The 18,675-nt window shown below is 40.2% G+C and overlaps 1 protein-coding gene across 4 annotated transcripts in view; it reads right to left on the bottom strand.

Annotated features, from left to right (window-relative positions):
• The window catches only part of DNM1L (dynamin 1 like), a 36,301-nt gene extending 19,340 nt beyond the window's left edge, over positions 1-16,961 (bottom strand). For all 4 annotated transcript variants that reach the window (XM_039570479.1, XM_039570481.1, XM_039570480.1 and 1 more), the window contains exons 1-2: positions 16,734-16,961; positions 5,038-5,185 (exon numbers count right to left, since the gene is read on the bottom strand). In XM_039570479.1, coding sequence (XP_039426413.1) covers positions 5,038-5,185; positions 16,734-16,835 — 250 coding nt within the window. In that variant the 5' untranslated portion in view covers positions 16,836-16,961. The remainder of the gene's footprint in view (positions 1-5,037; positions 5,186-16,733) is intronic.
• Between the last annotated feature and the right edge of the window lie 1,714 nt (positions 16,962-18,675).

Below are 18,675 nucleotides of genomic sequence, written 5' to 3'. Positions count from 1 at the left end.
TGGTCTCCACAAAGTCGGACTTCTTTGGCAAAATATGTTTCTCATCATTTACTCATGGCAAGAACCAGAACGAGTAAAGAAACATTTTTAATGTCACTGGAAGTAGTGTTACTGTATGGGAAGGAAATCTGATGCTGTGCATCAATATTTTTAAGACTCAAATTAAAGAATTACATCAGTTCTGAGACAGATTTAAGAAGAGACAACATATGTATCACCTTTCTCAACTTTTATTTTTTTCAAAGTATTTATGCAAATTCCATTACAAAAAAAAACAACTTCTTACTGAAGGGTTGATGAATTTACAACTCTGTTTTCCTGTGACCTCTGTACAACACCCTGGAAGTGCAAGAAGCAAAACAAACTGGTGAAGACATTTTTGGTTTGCGCCTGTTTGGTACAAACTGTAGGTAGCACAACAATAATCAACTCCTCTGTTTGAAAAGCTTAGTTCATCTGGAGAGTTGATGTCTTGCTCAGTCAAAGGTGGGTGTATCATCAATAGAAATATGATTTTGATGGATTGGATGTGTTAAGGAAGAACTTGTAAAAAGCAAACTTTCATCCCTACTGTTTCGCAGGCACATGAGCTATGAAAAAACCATCATTAGGAAAAAGCTTTTGTTTGTCTTGGTTGGCAAATAGGCAAAATGACATACCAGCATCCAAAATAAGTGCAAGGGTTCCTTCATTCCAGGTTATTAAACAGCTTTAGTTTATTTACTGTTCAGAGTAAATAAAGCAAAATGCACATAGAGGAAGAAACTACAATATCTTCAGTATTGTATTGCTCATCTCCTCTTAAAAATCGAATCTAAGAGAGTAAAGAGAGGCCTAAAGCCAGGAAGAAAAAAACACAGCAAGATACTGCCACTGTTACATTTGAAAGATATGCACGAGGCACTCTCTGGTTATGTCCCTCCTCGGGAGATGACTTCTTCTCAGACACTGTTTTAGTCTTAAATTATTCTCTTTCTAGTGGCATGGGAATTTGCAGCTAGGTACTAGGCTTAGTTCTACATATAAATAAATTTTTTTCACTATTATCTATAAGCTTCTTAAAATAAATATTAAGAAGACACACTCAAGTCAGAGACACTGCATTTTAACTTGCTAATACCTATGGAAAAGTTTCCCAATAGATCTAATTTAATGGAAAGGAGTTTTTAGGAAAGGAGGAAGGATTTGCATTTCTCTAAATGTAACACTGCTCAAGGCAAGGAGAAAGTGTTTTAATTAGCCCACATTCAGCAACCCACTGTTCTGGTTTCCATGTAGAATGGTTTTTTATCACTCATTTAACTGGTAAAACAGTCTTCCCCCAGTTATGCTATTTTCTGGGAGCTTTTCTGGCAATCTATTCAGAAGAATAATGACCTGATTACATGAAAGATTAAATGCCAGATAAAGGTGTGAGGAAATGACACTCTAGTCATTATGAAATCCAGTATTACACATTATAAGAAATTAGTAAAACAGCAGCTGTTAAGAACAAACAGACCCTGCTTTTCGAAAAAAAAACCCCACCCCATCTCTGGAATAAAGCAACAGTCTATACTTTTCTGGTTTTCCATATCCTGTAGTAAGACTTGAAAACCTTAATAAATGCACAGGAAAAGCAGACAGATTACTTCATTTTTCTCAGGACTGCCCTCCACCAAACTGTACTTGTTACATCCTACTCTACAATATTCCTTTAAGAAGCTCAATACAATACAAAGATTACTGACTTCAGTTATTCATATATTTCGTCTGCCTTTCTAAAGCAATAGAAATGTTATTCATTTACAATGGGAGCACAGAGAAGCTGCTGGGAGTCATAAAAGGCCAGCACCACAGAGGATTTCCTGCAGCATGGCAATGAGAACTTCCCAAATACTAACTTCCAAGGTTTCTAGTTTTCATATCTTCACAGATCCTGGACCAAGAAGATGACCATCTATCTGTACTCTCTTTCCCCCAAGTCGTGTCACCTCATCCTTTCCTAGCTCTCTTTCTCTAAATTTAAAAAAAAAAAAAAAAGTGAACTTGTGAGGAAAATGTGCACCTCTTCCAATCCCTTCTGAAGGTTGTACCATTTTTCCCATCCTTGACACCAACTAGATTGCAAGGACTTTTGAGGGAAAGCTCTTTTTCTCTCATGCTTCTACAAAGCCAAGTCCAGAGAAGCAAGCCACACTGTTTAGGAGCTAGGGGTAAGAGATTCCTATCTGAAGTAGAGAGTAAAAGGCTGAAAAAACAGTGTTGATTTAGCAAGCAATGGATCTGTATTAATTGCTCCTGTGTTCTGTATCAATTCTGTCTGTTCAGAATTTGAACAATGTTCAGTTTCCTATCCTGGAACAAACAATAAAAAGGAACCTATAAGCATTTCCTACTTGGCCACTGGTATGTTCTCTCTTATTTTCCATTTCTGAACTACCATTATAGGTCTTCACTGCAAGACCAATTTAATAATTCACAAGTCCAGGCCCAGTTCTCTGATAAGTGCTGCTTCTCTTGCAATTTGATCAGACAACACCACAGTGTGGTATCATCACATCAAACACACCATATGTGCTGAATCACTAGAGGCCAACAATAAACAGCAAAAGCATGCTGAGAACATTTCCTTCCCATCAAATTACACACATTCTCTGTAGAATATACAGATCAGCCTGAAAAAACACGTTATAAAAATAGAGAACTTCATATTTAATGGAAAATTTATCTCTGGTATTTTCTGACTCCCTTGATTTGTTGCAGTGACCACAGTACAAGGGTATCATTTTTCCCTCCTTAACTGAACAGCACAGCAGTCAAAAGTGCGTTAAAAACTGGGAAGCTTTCTGGATGCCAATGCTCCAACAGATAACACTTAAGCTTGTAAGAACCACAGAGTAGGAGCTATTTTGAAATGGCTATGTTAATACATAACACTAGTAGAGCAAGCATTAGGATGGATACAAGTGACAATCACAAAACAGAAGTCAAAAGAGAGAGACAGTTGTATAAAAGTATCGGTGTGTACAGAGAGTTCCGTGCCAGCATTCAGAAAGCAGCACGCCAGGACTGATACTCCCTTGTCCAATATTCAACTAAAAGAAGAAAACCCTCATCTGGATAAAATCCTTTTCTGCAAGACTATTTCCCTCTGGGAAATCCCAAATCCATATTCAACCCTACCTCAACATCCACCTCGTTACACATACAATTACCTCTAAAATTAGACTTCTAATGGCACTTATTACAATGTCACACAGCACAGCCAGGATAAGAGGCTGCCATCTTTTTTCTTTCCAAGCTACTTGATCCCATCTTCTCAGATGTAACACCACAGTCTGAACATAAGCTAAACCAGAGCAGTGACAACACCATCTAGACCATGATTTGCCTGAATTTTGCAAAGAGGAGACATTTCAAACTCAAGTGGGAGATCATAAAGGTTTCTCTGGTTTTACCAAACAAGCCTACATTTCTCTCAGAGGAACAAGATGAGATTGTAACATGTACATATTGCATATTGATTGTTTTCCCCAAAAAAATCTAAGTGGGCATCATAAATAATAATTTAGCCCCACATCCTCATACTTTTTAAATTTAAAATCCAAATCCTTAGATCAAAGGCAACCTACAACAGAAAGGCTCTGCCTTTACTCAGAATACTGCAATTACAAAACCTGCTTTTACACCTGTAAAGCTGCAGAGAAGAACAAAATAATATTTTACCCTACAACTCAAAATCCAAGCATTCTGAGAAGTTCTAGAAATACAAACTATACACTGCACAATACAAGCAACTTAAAACTCTATTTAAAGACATCAAATGTGCCATTTCTAAAAAGTTGCACAGAGACTGAATTCTTCATACTTGGAGGTTTTCAGACCCAAACAGATAAAGACCGAAGAAACCTGGTCTTGAGCTCAGAGTTGGCCCTATTTTGAGGGGACTGGACTAGAGGTCTCCTGAGATCATTTCCAGCCTGAACTGTCCCCACAATTTCTCACATGGTTTGCGCGCTAATTGTTGTGAACCCTAACTGTGTTCTCTGCTTGTGACAATAATTAAGATTGGAGCTTAAACCTTTTAAACAGCACAATACTAGTAGCTGTCCTTCAGAACCCAAAGGCCAGAAATATTACAGGAAAACAAATACTGTAAAGAACTTCTGATACCTTGACTTATCATTGTCAAATTATAAATTAAGAAAAATTTGAACACAATGAGAATTAATAATTATAGCCCCAAGTTTATCAGGCCAACAAAAGTGTGTGCAGTTGTTACTGTATACTTAAAAAAGCTAAAATGTATCTTACAATCAGAAGGTAGATACGCCCCTGCTGCTCCTTCCTAAGATCAGGAGCATTAGTTGGTATAAAATGAGCATTGAAACTCCCGAGGGACAACTGAGATCACTTTCATGATCTGCTGAAGGATAAAACAGAAGCAGTACTGAAGATAAGCTTCAAACTAAACAGCTTCAGAACATTTAAAGTGCTGTGCTTGATGCACTTGGAGTCTCTCAGTGCAACCCAGTAAGGTGGCATCTGTAAGCTATAGAACATGTCAATTCAATTTGGTTCGCATCTACTACAAGTTTGTTTTAATTTCTCCTTCTTTCACTGCATTCACAACTTACCTATTTCCTACCCTTCTTCTAAAAACTTCTTTACTCATCACCCTCTCAATGAAATACCTTATTTATACAGCAAAAAGGGAGGGGACAAAAAACACACACAAGAAAACCATGTTCTCTACATTCTAGACAATTATCTTCATAACTGAAATGCTTTCTTTGGCCTATTTTTCTCAAAAGAAATTCCCAAGAACAAGAAAGCTTAAAACTAAAGATATTTTGAATACCCAAAAGTTTTTGACTCCATGACATTTGCTAAATGGACCAAACAAATGTGACAACAGCTGTGTTTTCTTCCAAGCAAGTTCTAAAAAGCATACTAGAGTTTTAAGATTACAGCAACTGTTTTTTCATTTAAAAGAAAAGAAAGATTTGAATTCTCTTTCCAAATAGGTAAAACACATTCTTGGCTCACTCTTACCATTTTCATCTCCAGCTCCTTTCCGACCATCCTCTGGGGAAACATGCACCAGCTGCAGAATAAGGGGTCTCCGGGTGACAACTCCAGTACCTCGTGGGAGCAGATCCCTCCCCACAAGACTTTCCAACACAGAACTCTTTCCACTGCTCTGAAAAGCAGAATACAGCTACATTACTTTCTTTCACCTAAAAATGCTGTGATATTTTAGTTTGCTTTCATCTGGCCTGCAAACAGCACTCTGTTTTGTCCTCTGCTATAGAGTGCCCAAAGGAGCATATGACAGACTCCCTGCAGGCACAGCAGAGTCACTGCACAGGCACTGAAGGACACAAGTCTGCTACAAACCAGTAACCATCTAAACCTGCTTTAGGTTACTGTTACTCAGAACAGATATCTATCTACATGGTTTGTAAGTGTCCCATGGTTTTTATCTCTTAAGGTTAAACTAAACACATAGCAGGTTTCAGAAAAATTAATCTCCTATTTAACATCTTCTACCACAAATATTAAAACTCTCCAGAAACATTTCTTGGGAAAAAATGCTTTGCTTTATAATGCTCAGAAAGAAATTCTATGTCTTTTACTATGTCATTTTCTAAGATCTTGAAGCAAAACTTCGTAAACTGAGGAATTTACACCTCTGTTAGTATTTGTTAGAATTAACATGGGCTTGGCTGTATCAATACCAGCAGCAGCATTACACAAACTTATATTAACTATGTATACTTGAGGACATTAAGATGCTACAATGTTATATTCCTTTCAGTTTGAGGGTTGGTTGGGTGGGGTTTTTTGTTTGGGTTTTTGGCTTTGTTTGGGGGGTTTTGTATAATGTATCATCTTCATAAATACAGACATTGTTTTGCATCCTAAACATAGAAACAAACATTGTTTCATGGCATCCCACACTCTCTCTCTCTGTATATATTTAAATATTTACAACTTCATTGACTGCAAACATCTGTCTAAATAACAACAAACTGTAAAAAGCTGGGGAATACTTAAAGACTGTGAAATTACAAATGCTCTTTGAGCATCTATATTTCAAATGTTCTCCTGCAGGACTTTTGTATAAGATTCATAATTGGTCCAACAAGCACCTGTGAAAATCTAGGTTTTAGAAATTATTCCCGACCAGTACCATGTTAAAACTAACAATAAACAACAGACCCAGCTATGTCAACAGAATACTCAGTCTGATTGAGAAGATTTTGTCTTTTTAATAATACTGTATTCAACTCTTCCAGTTTTCTGCAGCTCTAAGTCTACATAGAGATGCCATGAGAAAACCTGTTCTGTCATTGCCACCATCTAGGAAATGTTTCTGTATTAATGCAACTACTAAACAACTCTCTTGTTTGTTAAAAAACAAACAAAAAAAAACAAAACCAAAAAAAACAAAACCAAAAAAAAAAAAAGGAAACCAACACATGCTTCTGACAGCTGGAAGGTGCATTATGTAACTGCTATAGAACCCCCACTCAGCCTACCAGTTCTGAAATAACAGATTTGAGACTACAAGTAAATGATGAGTATATAACCTAGCATGACAAGATATAAAAGACGTGATGAATATCTTTAAATCTCACACATTTAGTGACATTAAGTGACTTTTCTAAAAATGAAAAATACATCAGAGGTCAAGCAACACATTACTATCAGACAGCACATTTCTACTAGTGCAGTAAAACAAGACATGAATATATCATATGAGCTTTATAACCTATTGAAATAGGACTTGTATGCAGAACTACAAAATAAATAATAAAATACAAGGCCAAACCCCTAGAAAGTCTGAACAGCAACAAATGAAAGCCTTTTATTGTACCACTTTATTGTATATGCTTTGTGGCACAGAAAAAAAAAAGATGTTTTATCAAAAACATCATTTGTCTCAATAGGCAAACATACCAACGCACATGATGTACATTTTTCAGAGTAAATCCAAATCAAATTTGACAGCAGTGAGATCAATGGTCTAGAAAGACTTGGAAAAAAAGCAGGGTCTAACAGAAATATGGCCTTATTAAAATTTGTTTTTCCTTCAAAAGACTCCCCTAGAAATTAATTAATAATTTTCTTCAACTGTCCTTCTCCAAACCCAACTTTGGGAACCTTCCCTGCAAGGAGCTCATAACAGACCATTGGGCACTGAATTCTTACCAAAATAATTTAAGAACAACCTGACCAAAGCATGAACTAGGTCTGCAAGCCTTCCTAAGAGAGCTCCTGTTCTGGCACACTTCTGAAGAATTACTGATATTACAGACTCTGAAAAAAAAAAAAGTTCACAGTGAAAAATAACAAACCACTTCTCAACAAACTTACTTAAAACAAGTGAAATGCCTTGTTGAAGTGAAAACCAAAAAAAAATGGGAGATTATAAAGGTTCATCTGCTTCATTGGAAAAAAAAACCAAAGAAGACCAGTGTTTCATTTATTAAAAATATTTCAAACATTAAGAGGCATCTCGATGTGGCACTTGGGGATATGGTTTGGGGTGATTATGCTGGGTTGATGGTTGGACTAAATAATCTTAAAGGTCTCTTCCAATCTTGATGATTCTGTGGTCTCTTCAGCAAGATTTCTTAGACATGGCAAAAATTATCACTCAGTCTCAAAAGGCTGGAGATCAAACTAAGATGAAGTGGCTTCTCATGAACATATAATCCAAGCACATAAGGTATAGTAATAAATAGCTGGAATCCTTATCAAGAACCTCACCATGAAAGGAAACCAAAAATCCATGGGACAAGCTGCTGCACACTGCTGCTTTAGTCCTTCCTAAGGAGTGGTAATGCTGGAAGCTAAAATGGGCACACACCAAGCTACATTTAGAAGTAACCCACTGTGTCTTACACCACCCCCCAATTATCTCCGGACGGAGAAGGAACAATCTGGATCCTTTGCAAACATACTAAATGAAACATTACAGTACTCCATGCATCAGGAAATTCTTTCAAATTGCATTACATTCCCAACTAAAGCAATCTGTTGTTGGAATACAATTATCTAATGATGCACTCCTTAATCAGGACTCCTTAGCATCCATTACCAAGAATTGTCTGGGAACACGCTGAGGAAGGCACTAAGCACAAAGCTGATCTTGTTCTGCCAGTGGGATATGGGTCTGTTAAGAATACAAAGTCAGTTCAGCCAGTCCTTCAAATAACAGATGTAGACAGAGACTAGTTCTGATGACCAAAGGTACCACAGCAATTTTAGGTGAGTGTGCAGAAGCATCACACTTGTCCTGTCAATCTCACTGAAATGCTCGTCATGATGTTAAGCATGGACTGAAATCCACAAATTCATTTAATGGTGAGTCCAGAAAAGCATTAACAACCTCCAGCTTTTCACAGAAGATGAGGCAGATTTTCCCTCTGGGACCCTAATATCTGATCCTAATATGAACTATTTATTAGCTGTGATATCTAGAGGAAGTTAATAGAGATTGCTCAGAAAAAAAGGTGGAGCAAATACAGGAACATCTTGTGTCACTCCTTTAACCTTTGTGTCAAACTTCCATGGCTGTGTTTTACACTCTGCTCTGTCAACCACCAATAATGTCACAGAGAAACACCGGAGTCTGGTGGATGGTAAAACCGTTTTTCCCAGAAGTACTAAGACAAAAAGAGATGATGCACACAGGACTGACATATTTTACATCATATATACTGTCAGAGTGCGTTGAAACCTTATCAGCATTCTCACTGCCTCTGCAACACCTGTGTGTTCATCTTTGTTTAGATTAATCTGAAGATGATGTTGACAATCAAGGATGAAGGGCAGTCACTAGGAAACAATTGTGCACTTACTCTCCCAAATTAAGAAGCTGCAAGATGTAAGAATTGATCCACTCCAAAAAGCCAGCATCTCTGCTTTTAACAGTCCTCCTGAGGTTGCTCTGCCTCCCTGTCCTTCATTACTTCTTTACTTGTCCCTGTATATTTCAACTGTGTGCACTTAAGTATCAAAAGGCATCTGCTCCCATCCATTACACTAATTCTTAAGAGAAAATGTGGGTTACAATCTGCTGCATTACAAACCACAGTTTTAGGAATTCAGAAGCAGCACACAGCAAATGCATGATTTTATAATTCTCCAGCTTCATTAACAGCCAGAGATGTTACTTTCAGAAACACTTCAGGGTCGTTGACAAGTCAAGTGGAAGAGACTCTGTCTTGAAAATGCTGAAGTAACACTGTGAGCAACCATTCACATTCATCCTATCCCATTTACTTCACTGGCTCTCTTACTCTATTTCCGCATCCTCCTTAGCATTCCTACTTTAGAAGACACGCGCCCTACACCAAACAGAATGCAAAGATGTTTTCTCCATATCAGAAAAAGAACCCTGAACCAATCCTCTTGCACCATGGAGTTATTCTCCACTTTTACTGCTGTCTATAGGGACAACAGCCTAGAACACCCTGATGGCAAAGACCAGGGCAGAGAAAGGATCAAGTGCCTCAGTGCTGTCCATATTCACTGCCACTGGATCACCTGCCACAGTTAGCAGCAAGCCTCTCTTACCCTCATTTCTCTTTTTTCCTAACTGCTGATACAGTGCTGGAAGTTCCTCTTGCCTCTGATGTCCCCTACCAGTAACAGTGGCTTTCTCAACACCATCTCTGCCTATGTAGGCAGTATTTTTATATCCCTGAGCGAGCTTGTCCTCATTTCTACCCCCTGCACGAGTCTTCTGTGCTGAGGCTGAGTCTAAATTCCCTCAGTACTGCTCTCCTTAGACCTCCACTCATTTTCCCAAGCAAGTGTACAGACTATTGTTTTGTGCTCCATGAGGCTGTCCTTAAAGGAATGCCAGGTCTCTTGTGATTCACAGTCCTTTAGCTCACAGGGTCCCACCAATTAGCTCAGTAAATAAGCAAAGTCAGCTCTTACTCTTATGAAGTCCATGAAGCAAGAAGGCAAAGTAACACGAGGCCCTCCTGGAGTCTCACTGATGCACCATCAAATTTCTTACAGTCACTTGCTCAGATTGTTGACTGTTGTATATTTCAAGTATTATTAAAATGATAATGAACTTGTATCAGCTGCAACAAATTTCAAGTCATCTTACAAGCATCTCCTGCTTTCCCTTGTCTATCTTTAGACTTCATAATGTCTTTGTGGAGCCAATGCACAATATATCATCTGTGGGAAAAAAACTTTTTTAAGGAAACATATCCAACAAATTACTGGGAAACTTCCAAAACAAAAATTAGTTGAAAGGACTGGAAAACTTAGGTCTTTCCTTTTGAACAGGGCAAACTGGTAACTTTTTTTACTATCTCATCCAGTAGGAAAAAAATGCAAAGCACTCCTGCAACACAACACAGACTTAACTACAGGACAGCACAAGAAAATAGAGGCAGTGATTTCGGAATTCCCTGTACCGTTTGGAGTGGCACAACAACACAGACATTTGAGAATGACAGTAAGGAGCTGTGAAGTAAGAGAGACTTCTCAATGAGACATAATAATAATTCCTGAAGAGTTCCATTAAGGAAAGCAATGCATCTGCTTTGACATCTGAGATGAAATGGTGGCAATTTTGCAGTTTCTGTCATCCAAGAAGTATCAAAGTCCTGCTGGTAAATCATGCTCCTGGCAATACATACATCTACAATTCCCTAAATTTTCATTCTATCACTGGGAAATAAAAGCTAATGCATTTGTGCTGGGACCTCATCCACAGGAATATTACCCAAATTGGTGCTTTAAAAAGTTATTTGCAGTAGCCATCCTAGAAGAGTTCAGCCTGCTGTAACTAAAGAGCAGCAGAATTTTTTTTCTTTCCTTATTTTGCAAATATGAATTATTCTGGAATAAAAGGTGAGTACACATGCAATTTCAGAGCAGTTCCACAAGGGAACTGCTTTGCTTGGAACAGCTATTATAACAAAATCTTCCTATTCAAACTAGGAACGCCTCAAGCTAGGCTGGTTGTAAACAGTTAACAAATTAAAAAGTTTATTTACTAACCAGAAAAGAATGTTAAAGCTATAAGCAGGCCAAATGAATTGTTTTAAGACATTGTTTGAAACAAAATTACACTTCTAAAAGATGCAAAAGAGACAACAGGCTGATCCCAATTTGAGAAAGCAGTGAAACCAGCATCATGCACTGCTCACTGTTTCAAAATACATGCAAGATCTTGTCCAGACTACAAGACTGTTGTTCCTGCAGGGCATTCCCCATTTACTTGAATAGAGAGCTCTCCTGAGTAAGTCAGGGAGAAACTTGAAGTCTCAGGAACTACCTCCACATAAAACAGCTTATGTACAAGCAGTAAGAAATGCTAGAACTGGCACAGCTCAGTTCAAATTCTTCAGAAATCCCACATTTACACCATATCTAACTGTAGACACAGGCCAAACAACAGCAAATACAGCAATGATTAGCAGATGTTTTCTTCCTCAGTACATTAATTCCCTGAGCCCTCCAATAATTCACTTAAGAAAAAAACACCTCATCTGAGTAGAAACAAGTACAGACTCTAAGTTACATCATGGAACTGTGGTATTTGAAGATTCACATTTGCAAGCCAGATATCCGGACCTTATGTAGTATTGTGTATACTACTATACTCATGACTTGCAGTAAAGTGAATCAAAACAAAGCCAACTTGTATCTTCAAATTTTAAAAGTTCTAAACAGCAGTATTATCAAAAAAACCCAAACCCCCAAATGTCTAAGTTAGTCAACCTTCTGGCTACTACAAGAACAAACAAGAACTACACAGCCATTTTCTCTCCAGATTCTGAAAAACAAATGCCTGTGCTGTTTTAATACTCTTCCCCTCCATCTTCCTGAAAATATTTTTCTGTGCACTGTGCCCCCTAGACAACATACAAGATTCACCTGCTCTAATTAAAATACAGGTTTTCCACGAAAAACAATTGCCAATCACAAGATGAACAGGACCCTTGCAGTAAAGCACCAAAACCAGTGAGAAAACAAAACAAAACACACAAACAAAACAAAAGAAGAGAAGCACAAGACTTCTTTATCCACATCCAACTGTGAATTCTGTGCAGACTCTCCACTCTTCCAAAATAACCAGGCATTTGCAAACAATAAAATTAGTATCTTCTTTAAATGATGTTTAATACTGCTTTCATATTAAAAATTCATATTGATAAAATGCAGGATGGAGTTATTAGACCTATCATTTTATTTTAATTCATATTAAGTGTGCAGATAGAAACAGTGAAAATGCCATCCTTCCAATCAAAGAAACCTCCAGGACCCAAAAAGCTCAGCTGTTCAGAAACACAGGGAGCCCATCAGAGAAAAGAAAGCACAACATAAACGTCGTTTGCACTGTATCATATCAGCAGCAACATTTATATTATGTCTGGTAAATGTAAACAGCTAATTAATGTCAGCCTCACTTTGCTGCTTGTCTGAAACAAACAGCAGAACAGTCAGGGCATGACTTGACAGGAGCAAAGGATGGCAAAAAGGAAAACAGTTACACCCAAAACCAGAGACTGTAAATGTCAGATATGAAAACAATGAAAAAAACCCAAATGAAACCAGGAAGTTTACAAAATATTTGGGAGAAAAAACAAACTGTCCCCAGCCAGCATAGAATCTACACTCTGGTTACATCCCTCAAATGTAGATACAAATGGGTTTTCGCATCTGCATGAAATGCCAGGAAAGATCCTTGGACAAAACAACAACAAAAAACCCAAAGAAAAATCTAAACAAACAAAAAACTCCCCACAAAATCCAAACCAACAACCCAACAAGAAAGGAGGGAGGAAGACAGCTTTGTTTGGCATGGTGTTTTCCTGGTTGCTTGGTACAAGCTGGAGTTTCCTTCACCTCAAACCGGCTTTTTGCCAACACAATGTAGGCTACACTGAATGAGCTAAGCAGCTTAAATTTCTGTTCCCCTGACAGGGGAAGTCACAGAAGCCCTGTACAGCACCTGAAGTTTCAGACCAAGGTGCCAGTCTCTCTCAGATGGGATTCTTTGATAGCATCTGCTGGATTCATCCCCTTATCCCACTCGTCAGGATTGTACATTACCTTCCCATTGCTTTCAACTTCTTAACAGCCAAATTACCATCTCAACTATTTATCTTACCAGAATATGAACTTATACATATTCAAGTGCTCGGGATGTTGCCTCAAATCAAGAAACCTTCCTTCTTGCAGCAAAAAGTGGTCTAGCATTGAAATATCAAACATGATACTTACTCCACACAGTAAAAAAAAAGGAATAAATGTAATGCTCCTCTGTGAGCCAACCCCAGGGGAACATCCAACAGAAGTCTATAGTAGATACTGTAAACTACACCTCCCCATTGAAAGTCTCAAAATGGCATTAACAGAAGATTGAGCAAAAGTACTCATAAATGTACACATGGAAGGTCACTTCCAAATCTCACTTGTGAATTCCATCAGTTGCTACATCAATTTCACCATGATATCTCCACTTCAATTAACATTACCAAGTGCAAATAAAGCCTACAAGGTGTTTTTATAATGTCACTATTAGGAGAATTCTGCTACAAAGCTGACACTAAAGTTTACATATAACTAGGCTGATGAATACTAAAAACCCGAAACATATTCCAAGAATTACTGGCACAAAAAATAAAGACAATTCATTTTTACATACTTCTAGGCAGATATTTTTTTGTCTCGCTGGTTTTCTTAAATTTATTCTAAATCTTATGCCCACTTTTGTAGTGCAGACATTTAATTTTTGTGATACCACCTATCCATACAAAAGACCATAACTAACCAAACTACTTTTCTTCCCCTTGCCTCCTTTTACTGTAGTTTTAATGTGTTTAGTTGAGACTCTTCAATATCACATTGTTATCCCTTACAAATACAGATCACAAAGCATTTATGTAAACCAGAATACTGAGCATTACAGCATTACTGAACAAATATTTTTATATCATATTCCTAACCTGGACACTTCTTTTTTTCCCCTTCAGTCATACAGTTCTAAAAATGGAACTGGAATACTGAATTGGGGAAAAAATAGAACAGCTATCTGGGAATGGCTGAAAAACCCTGAAACAGTGAAGGAAAACTGGCAGTCTGAAGGTGTCCTCTGAGTTCTATCAGCACAGTCCCCAGTTTTCTTAAATGACCCTGTACTAGGACACAGAAATAACTTACGCAATACTTATGGGGAGAATGAGAAGGAATTCTCATATGACTGAGTGGCAGAAAAACCACTAGAAGTGCAAGAGACCATCTAAATGTGCAAAATTTACTGAGAAATAATTTGCAATTAGCACCAAAATGTACCTAGAACGAGGAAAAATTAAAGCATTTCAATTTCTCAGGGCACAAGGGCAGCAGGAAATGAATCCCAAACACGAGAGGTGAGGGAAAGGGAACATGGGAAACAGAAAATATTCACAGCTGAATTAAGGCTTATTAACAGCTTCTAGTTCTACAAACTCTAGAAAAGAAAGAATTAACTTAATGCACAGAATAAGAACTGGAGAAAGACATGAGTATGACACAACACAAGGGTAGAGAAGAAAGAGGACAGGTGAGAAAAATAAACAGAAAACACTACTTTAAAAAAGCATTTTCCTTCTCTTTGATGAATATGTAAAAAGGTCATTTAAGAAAACCAACTGGCAAATTGGAAGAAAAAAGCATAATTCAACTAACAGAGAGTTACAGAAGTCTTAACTGGCAGCATTTGTTTCCTACAAGTAAAACGGAGGTGAAAAATCCAAGACTGTTCATTGTGAATATTATTTAAGGAAGAAAAAGCAAAGACAGCATATGCCAGTGGGCTACAAATACATCAGCTGTGTGAACAAACTTAAAGGCCACGTAGCACTTCACCAAGAAACAAGACTGTCTAAAAGGCACATGTAAAAATAAAAAAAAAAAAAAAAAGAAAGAAAGCTACCAGCAGCAAAACTATCAGCTCTAAGGCCATATCTGACACATCTCCAGAAATCTGGTCTCCAACAAACTAACTTCAAATTAATAGACTAATAAAATTTTATTTAAAATAAAACTAATTGCATAAAATAAAAATCTACAGAATTATCCTTTTCAGAAAAGACAATTTTTTTCTTCCAACAACTCTGACTAAAACAAAAAAAACCCAAAATACTTTACTATATATTTTTCCAGACTCCATAAAGGACTTTGTTTTGGCTTGATAGAAAGTTTCATCCTAATTCATGGGGGTTTATAAATATACTGAATACAGCACTGAGTAGATATTGGTACTGATGGGTAGACTGCTGAAGTCAACCACATGTCAATACTGTCTTAACTCTCAGTATTTACTTATGGAAAGGATTTGCACCGAGGAAAAGATAACTGGGACAGAGCTGCTTAAAAGTGTTTTTCAAAAATGCCACTTTAATATGTTTCATAAAGTGAAACTGGAAAAAATGCTTTTGAAATCTCACACAGAAAAATGCCACACCTCTGTACAGCACTGTCTGTTGCAGATCAAAACCGAAACACGAGAATAAAAAGAATAAAAGAAACACTCAGCTTGCTTGTGTAATTTTTCATGTAAAGAAGGTGAAATGTCTTCATAAAGCGATCAACTCCTATCAGACACAAAACCAGCAAGTACCCAACACAGCTTACCAGTCTCTCCCTCTCTTGAATGCTATTCAAGCATTCCAGATCTACTTTATAAAGTGGCTGAGGTAGTCAGTGAATGTATCTGATGTACAGTGGGAAAAGAGAATGAGTTGTGGCTGCCTCACAGCCATTTTGGCACTGTAGCTGGCTTTGAGGAAACCTATTCCACACCTCAACAACCTGCAAGCTTTACACATACAGCTGGTGTTTTAAGTTATTTAATAAAAATCCTGCGTGCAGAGTATTTGGTATTAAAGTCTTTGGTGAGTAAGCTATTGTCAAGGAGCAGAGCACACTCAGTAGAAAGAAAATGAGAGATCCATTAGCTTCAAGTTTTACTTCTGTTCAACACTTCATCTTCTACTCCCTGCAGCTCTGGGCAGACATGTTCAGCTGCCAAAAGTTCTGCTGAAGAGCAGCATCCCATTTGAAGAGATATGAAGAGGTCGGAGCTATCTTCGAGCCCAGGAGCATTACCGGGCTCACACGCACGTGTTGCAACTGTTGCAGCCAACAGCCGCCGGCCTCGCCTCTCACCTTCACTCGCCATCACCAGCTAAGACAGAGTCCAAACGGCACAAGAACTGGGCGGAAAGGAGAACCATCCACGCCTGCAAGATGCCGTTCCGCTACCACATCCCTTTCATTCGGCCTCGCTTCACGGCCGCTGTCGGCGGAGGGAAGCCACGGACGGAGCAGCGATGGCGGTCACGCTGACGCACTGGGGCGGCTGCCGGTCCACGGGTCCCCCGACGCCACCCGCACCCCCGGTGTGCGGGCCGGAGCCACGGGAGACGGGGGCCCCGGCCCTCCCCGCAGCCCTGCGGAGCTCCTCGCCCGCTCGAACCGCTACGGAGAAGCGCCAAAGGGCGGGCGGGCGGCGCACGAGGCGCTCCCAGGGCGTTCGGGGGTGAGGCAGCGGAGTCGCGGAAGGAGTGCGGGGGGGAACGCCGGCACCGAGGGCGTCCCCCCGTGCCCTTGGCGGAGACAGCCGCGGGTCGGCAGCGGCGGAAGCGCGATGGACACGCCGACCTTGCCCTCAGGGCGGCGAACGCCCACGCCCGCGCCCCCGGCCCGGCCCGCCTCACCTGCGTGCCCACCACCACGATCTGCGGCAGCTGGATGATGTCGGCCCCCACCGTGTTGAACACGTCCTGCAGCTTGTTAATGACGGGGATCAGCGCCTCCATAGCGGCGGGGGAAGAGACAGGGCGGGCGAGGTGTCGGCGGTCGATGGACGCGACGGGCACCGGCGGCTCCCTCAGCCGCCCCCTGCGCCTGCCGCCATCGGCGCCGGCCCCCGCGCACGGCCCAGCCCCCGGCAGTCTCTGCGCGCCCGTCGCGCGCAGCGGCGCCGCCGCTGGGCACCATGGGAGTTGTAGGCCATGGCGGCTGCCGGGGCCCCTCCCCGGGCCGCGCCGCGCTCGGAGGGCGCCGGTGACCGCGGGCGTTCGAGGAACACGACAGGGTCGCTGTGGTCTTGAATCACAAGCCATTGCCAGGTTTTATTACACAGAATCGCTGAATCAATGGAAAAGACCTCCGAGATCATCGGGTCCATCCTGTGACCGAGCACCACCTTGTCAACTAGACCGTGGCACTGAGTGCCATGTCCAGTCCTTCCTTAAAACCTCCAGGGACGGTGGCTCCACCACCTCCCTGGGCAGCCCATTCCAATGCCCAGTCACCCTTTTTTGTGAAGAAGTTCTTCCCAATGTTCAACCTGAACCTGGTGCAGTTTAAGACTATGGGCTCTCATCCTGTCCCAGTTGCCTGGGAGCAGAGCCCGACTTCCCACTGGCTACACCCTCCTTTCCTGTGGTTGTAGAGAGCGATAAGGTCCCCCCTGAGCCTCCTCTTCCCCAGGCTGAACAACCCCAGCTCCCTCAGCTGCTCCTCACAGGAATTGTGCTCCAGCCCCTTGCCCGGCTCCATTGCCCTCTCCAGGCCCGCTCCAGCGGGTGCCACAGGTATCCCGTGTGGGGCAGGCCGGCCTTGTTCCGCCCAGAGATACCGGCAAGGAAAGGTGCTGAGTGGCAAATTGCCAAAGCTTGGCAGCATCTGCTGTCGCAAAGCCAACGGAGGAGGAAAATGAAGCTGTTGGGGTAGAAAGGGAGGTCATTTCTGGGGGAGAACAGAACTGGAGATCTGCTCCTACAAACTGCACAGTGAAAAGAATATTCTTCCATTTCGGTTCACATATTGAGAATTGCAATGGACACATTTAGAACAGCTATATTTATTCTGTTTACTTTCTTGTGGATATTTTTTGGTTTGCTGTGAGACTCTTGGATAATCATCTGAAATTCTGTAACTCCAATGTGTAATAGTAGGTTAGATCGAGGTGTCTTAGGAAGTGGGAAACTCCAAGATCTAATACTCAGCTGTGTTATACAAAGAGATAGAATGAAACCAGTGGATGACTTGTGATGCGAGATCACAACAAATAAGCCGTCTCATCTTCAAATGTCTTTTCTTTGAGTCATTTTCTGAAAGATAAATTATGAATATGCTGGCACTGAGTTAATTCAGACTTTGTTCTTTCTTGTAAGAAGCAGAGTAAAAGGCTTCTGGCAGTTTCAAGTTTTGGATGGCATTAGAATTCTTATTCTTGTTCTATACAAATTTGTCTTTTTCAGTCTTTATGTCTTGAAACACTCAAATGTCAAAGGAAAGAACAAGGATATATATTCTTACTTGTACATCTTTTCAACAAAGCTTCTCATTCTTAGCCAAGCAATTTCACACTGTTTGTCAGAGGGATAAAATTTTGTGATAAAGGCATGAAGATGGCTAAGGAAATCGAAACACTCCAAAATTAGTGTATTCAGCACAGAGAGAAGCAGTTAATACATGTCAAATTTTGGGAAGAAGGTCCTGAATGGCTGGTGAGGGCTTCTTGTCATACAAACATTATCCAGCGGTTTCACCCATTAGCTCTCAGCATCCTGCAGCCCATGGCCCCCAGAGATCATTCATAACAAAAGGCCATTTGGCATCTGCCTCTCCAGCTTCCAGGACAAAAGGAAA

This window comes from Corvus cornix, chromosome 1A, assembly GCF_000738735.6.
Source record: "Corvus cornix cornix isolate S_Up_H32 chromosome 1A, ASM73873v5, whole genome shotgun sequence".
NCBI classification, from domain to species: domain Eukaryota; kingdom Metazoa; phylum Chordata; class Aves; order Passeriformes; family Corvidae; genus Corvus; species Corvus cornix.
The sequence above is the reverse complement of the archived record's forward strand: the minus strand, read 5'-3'. Positions and strand labels throughout refer to the sequence as shown.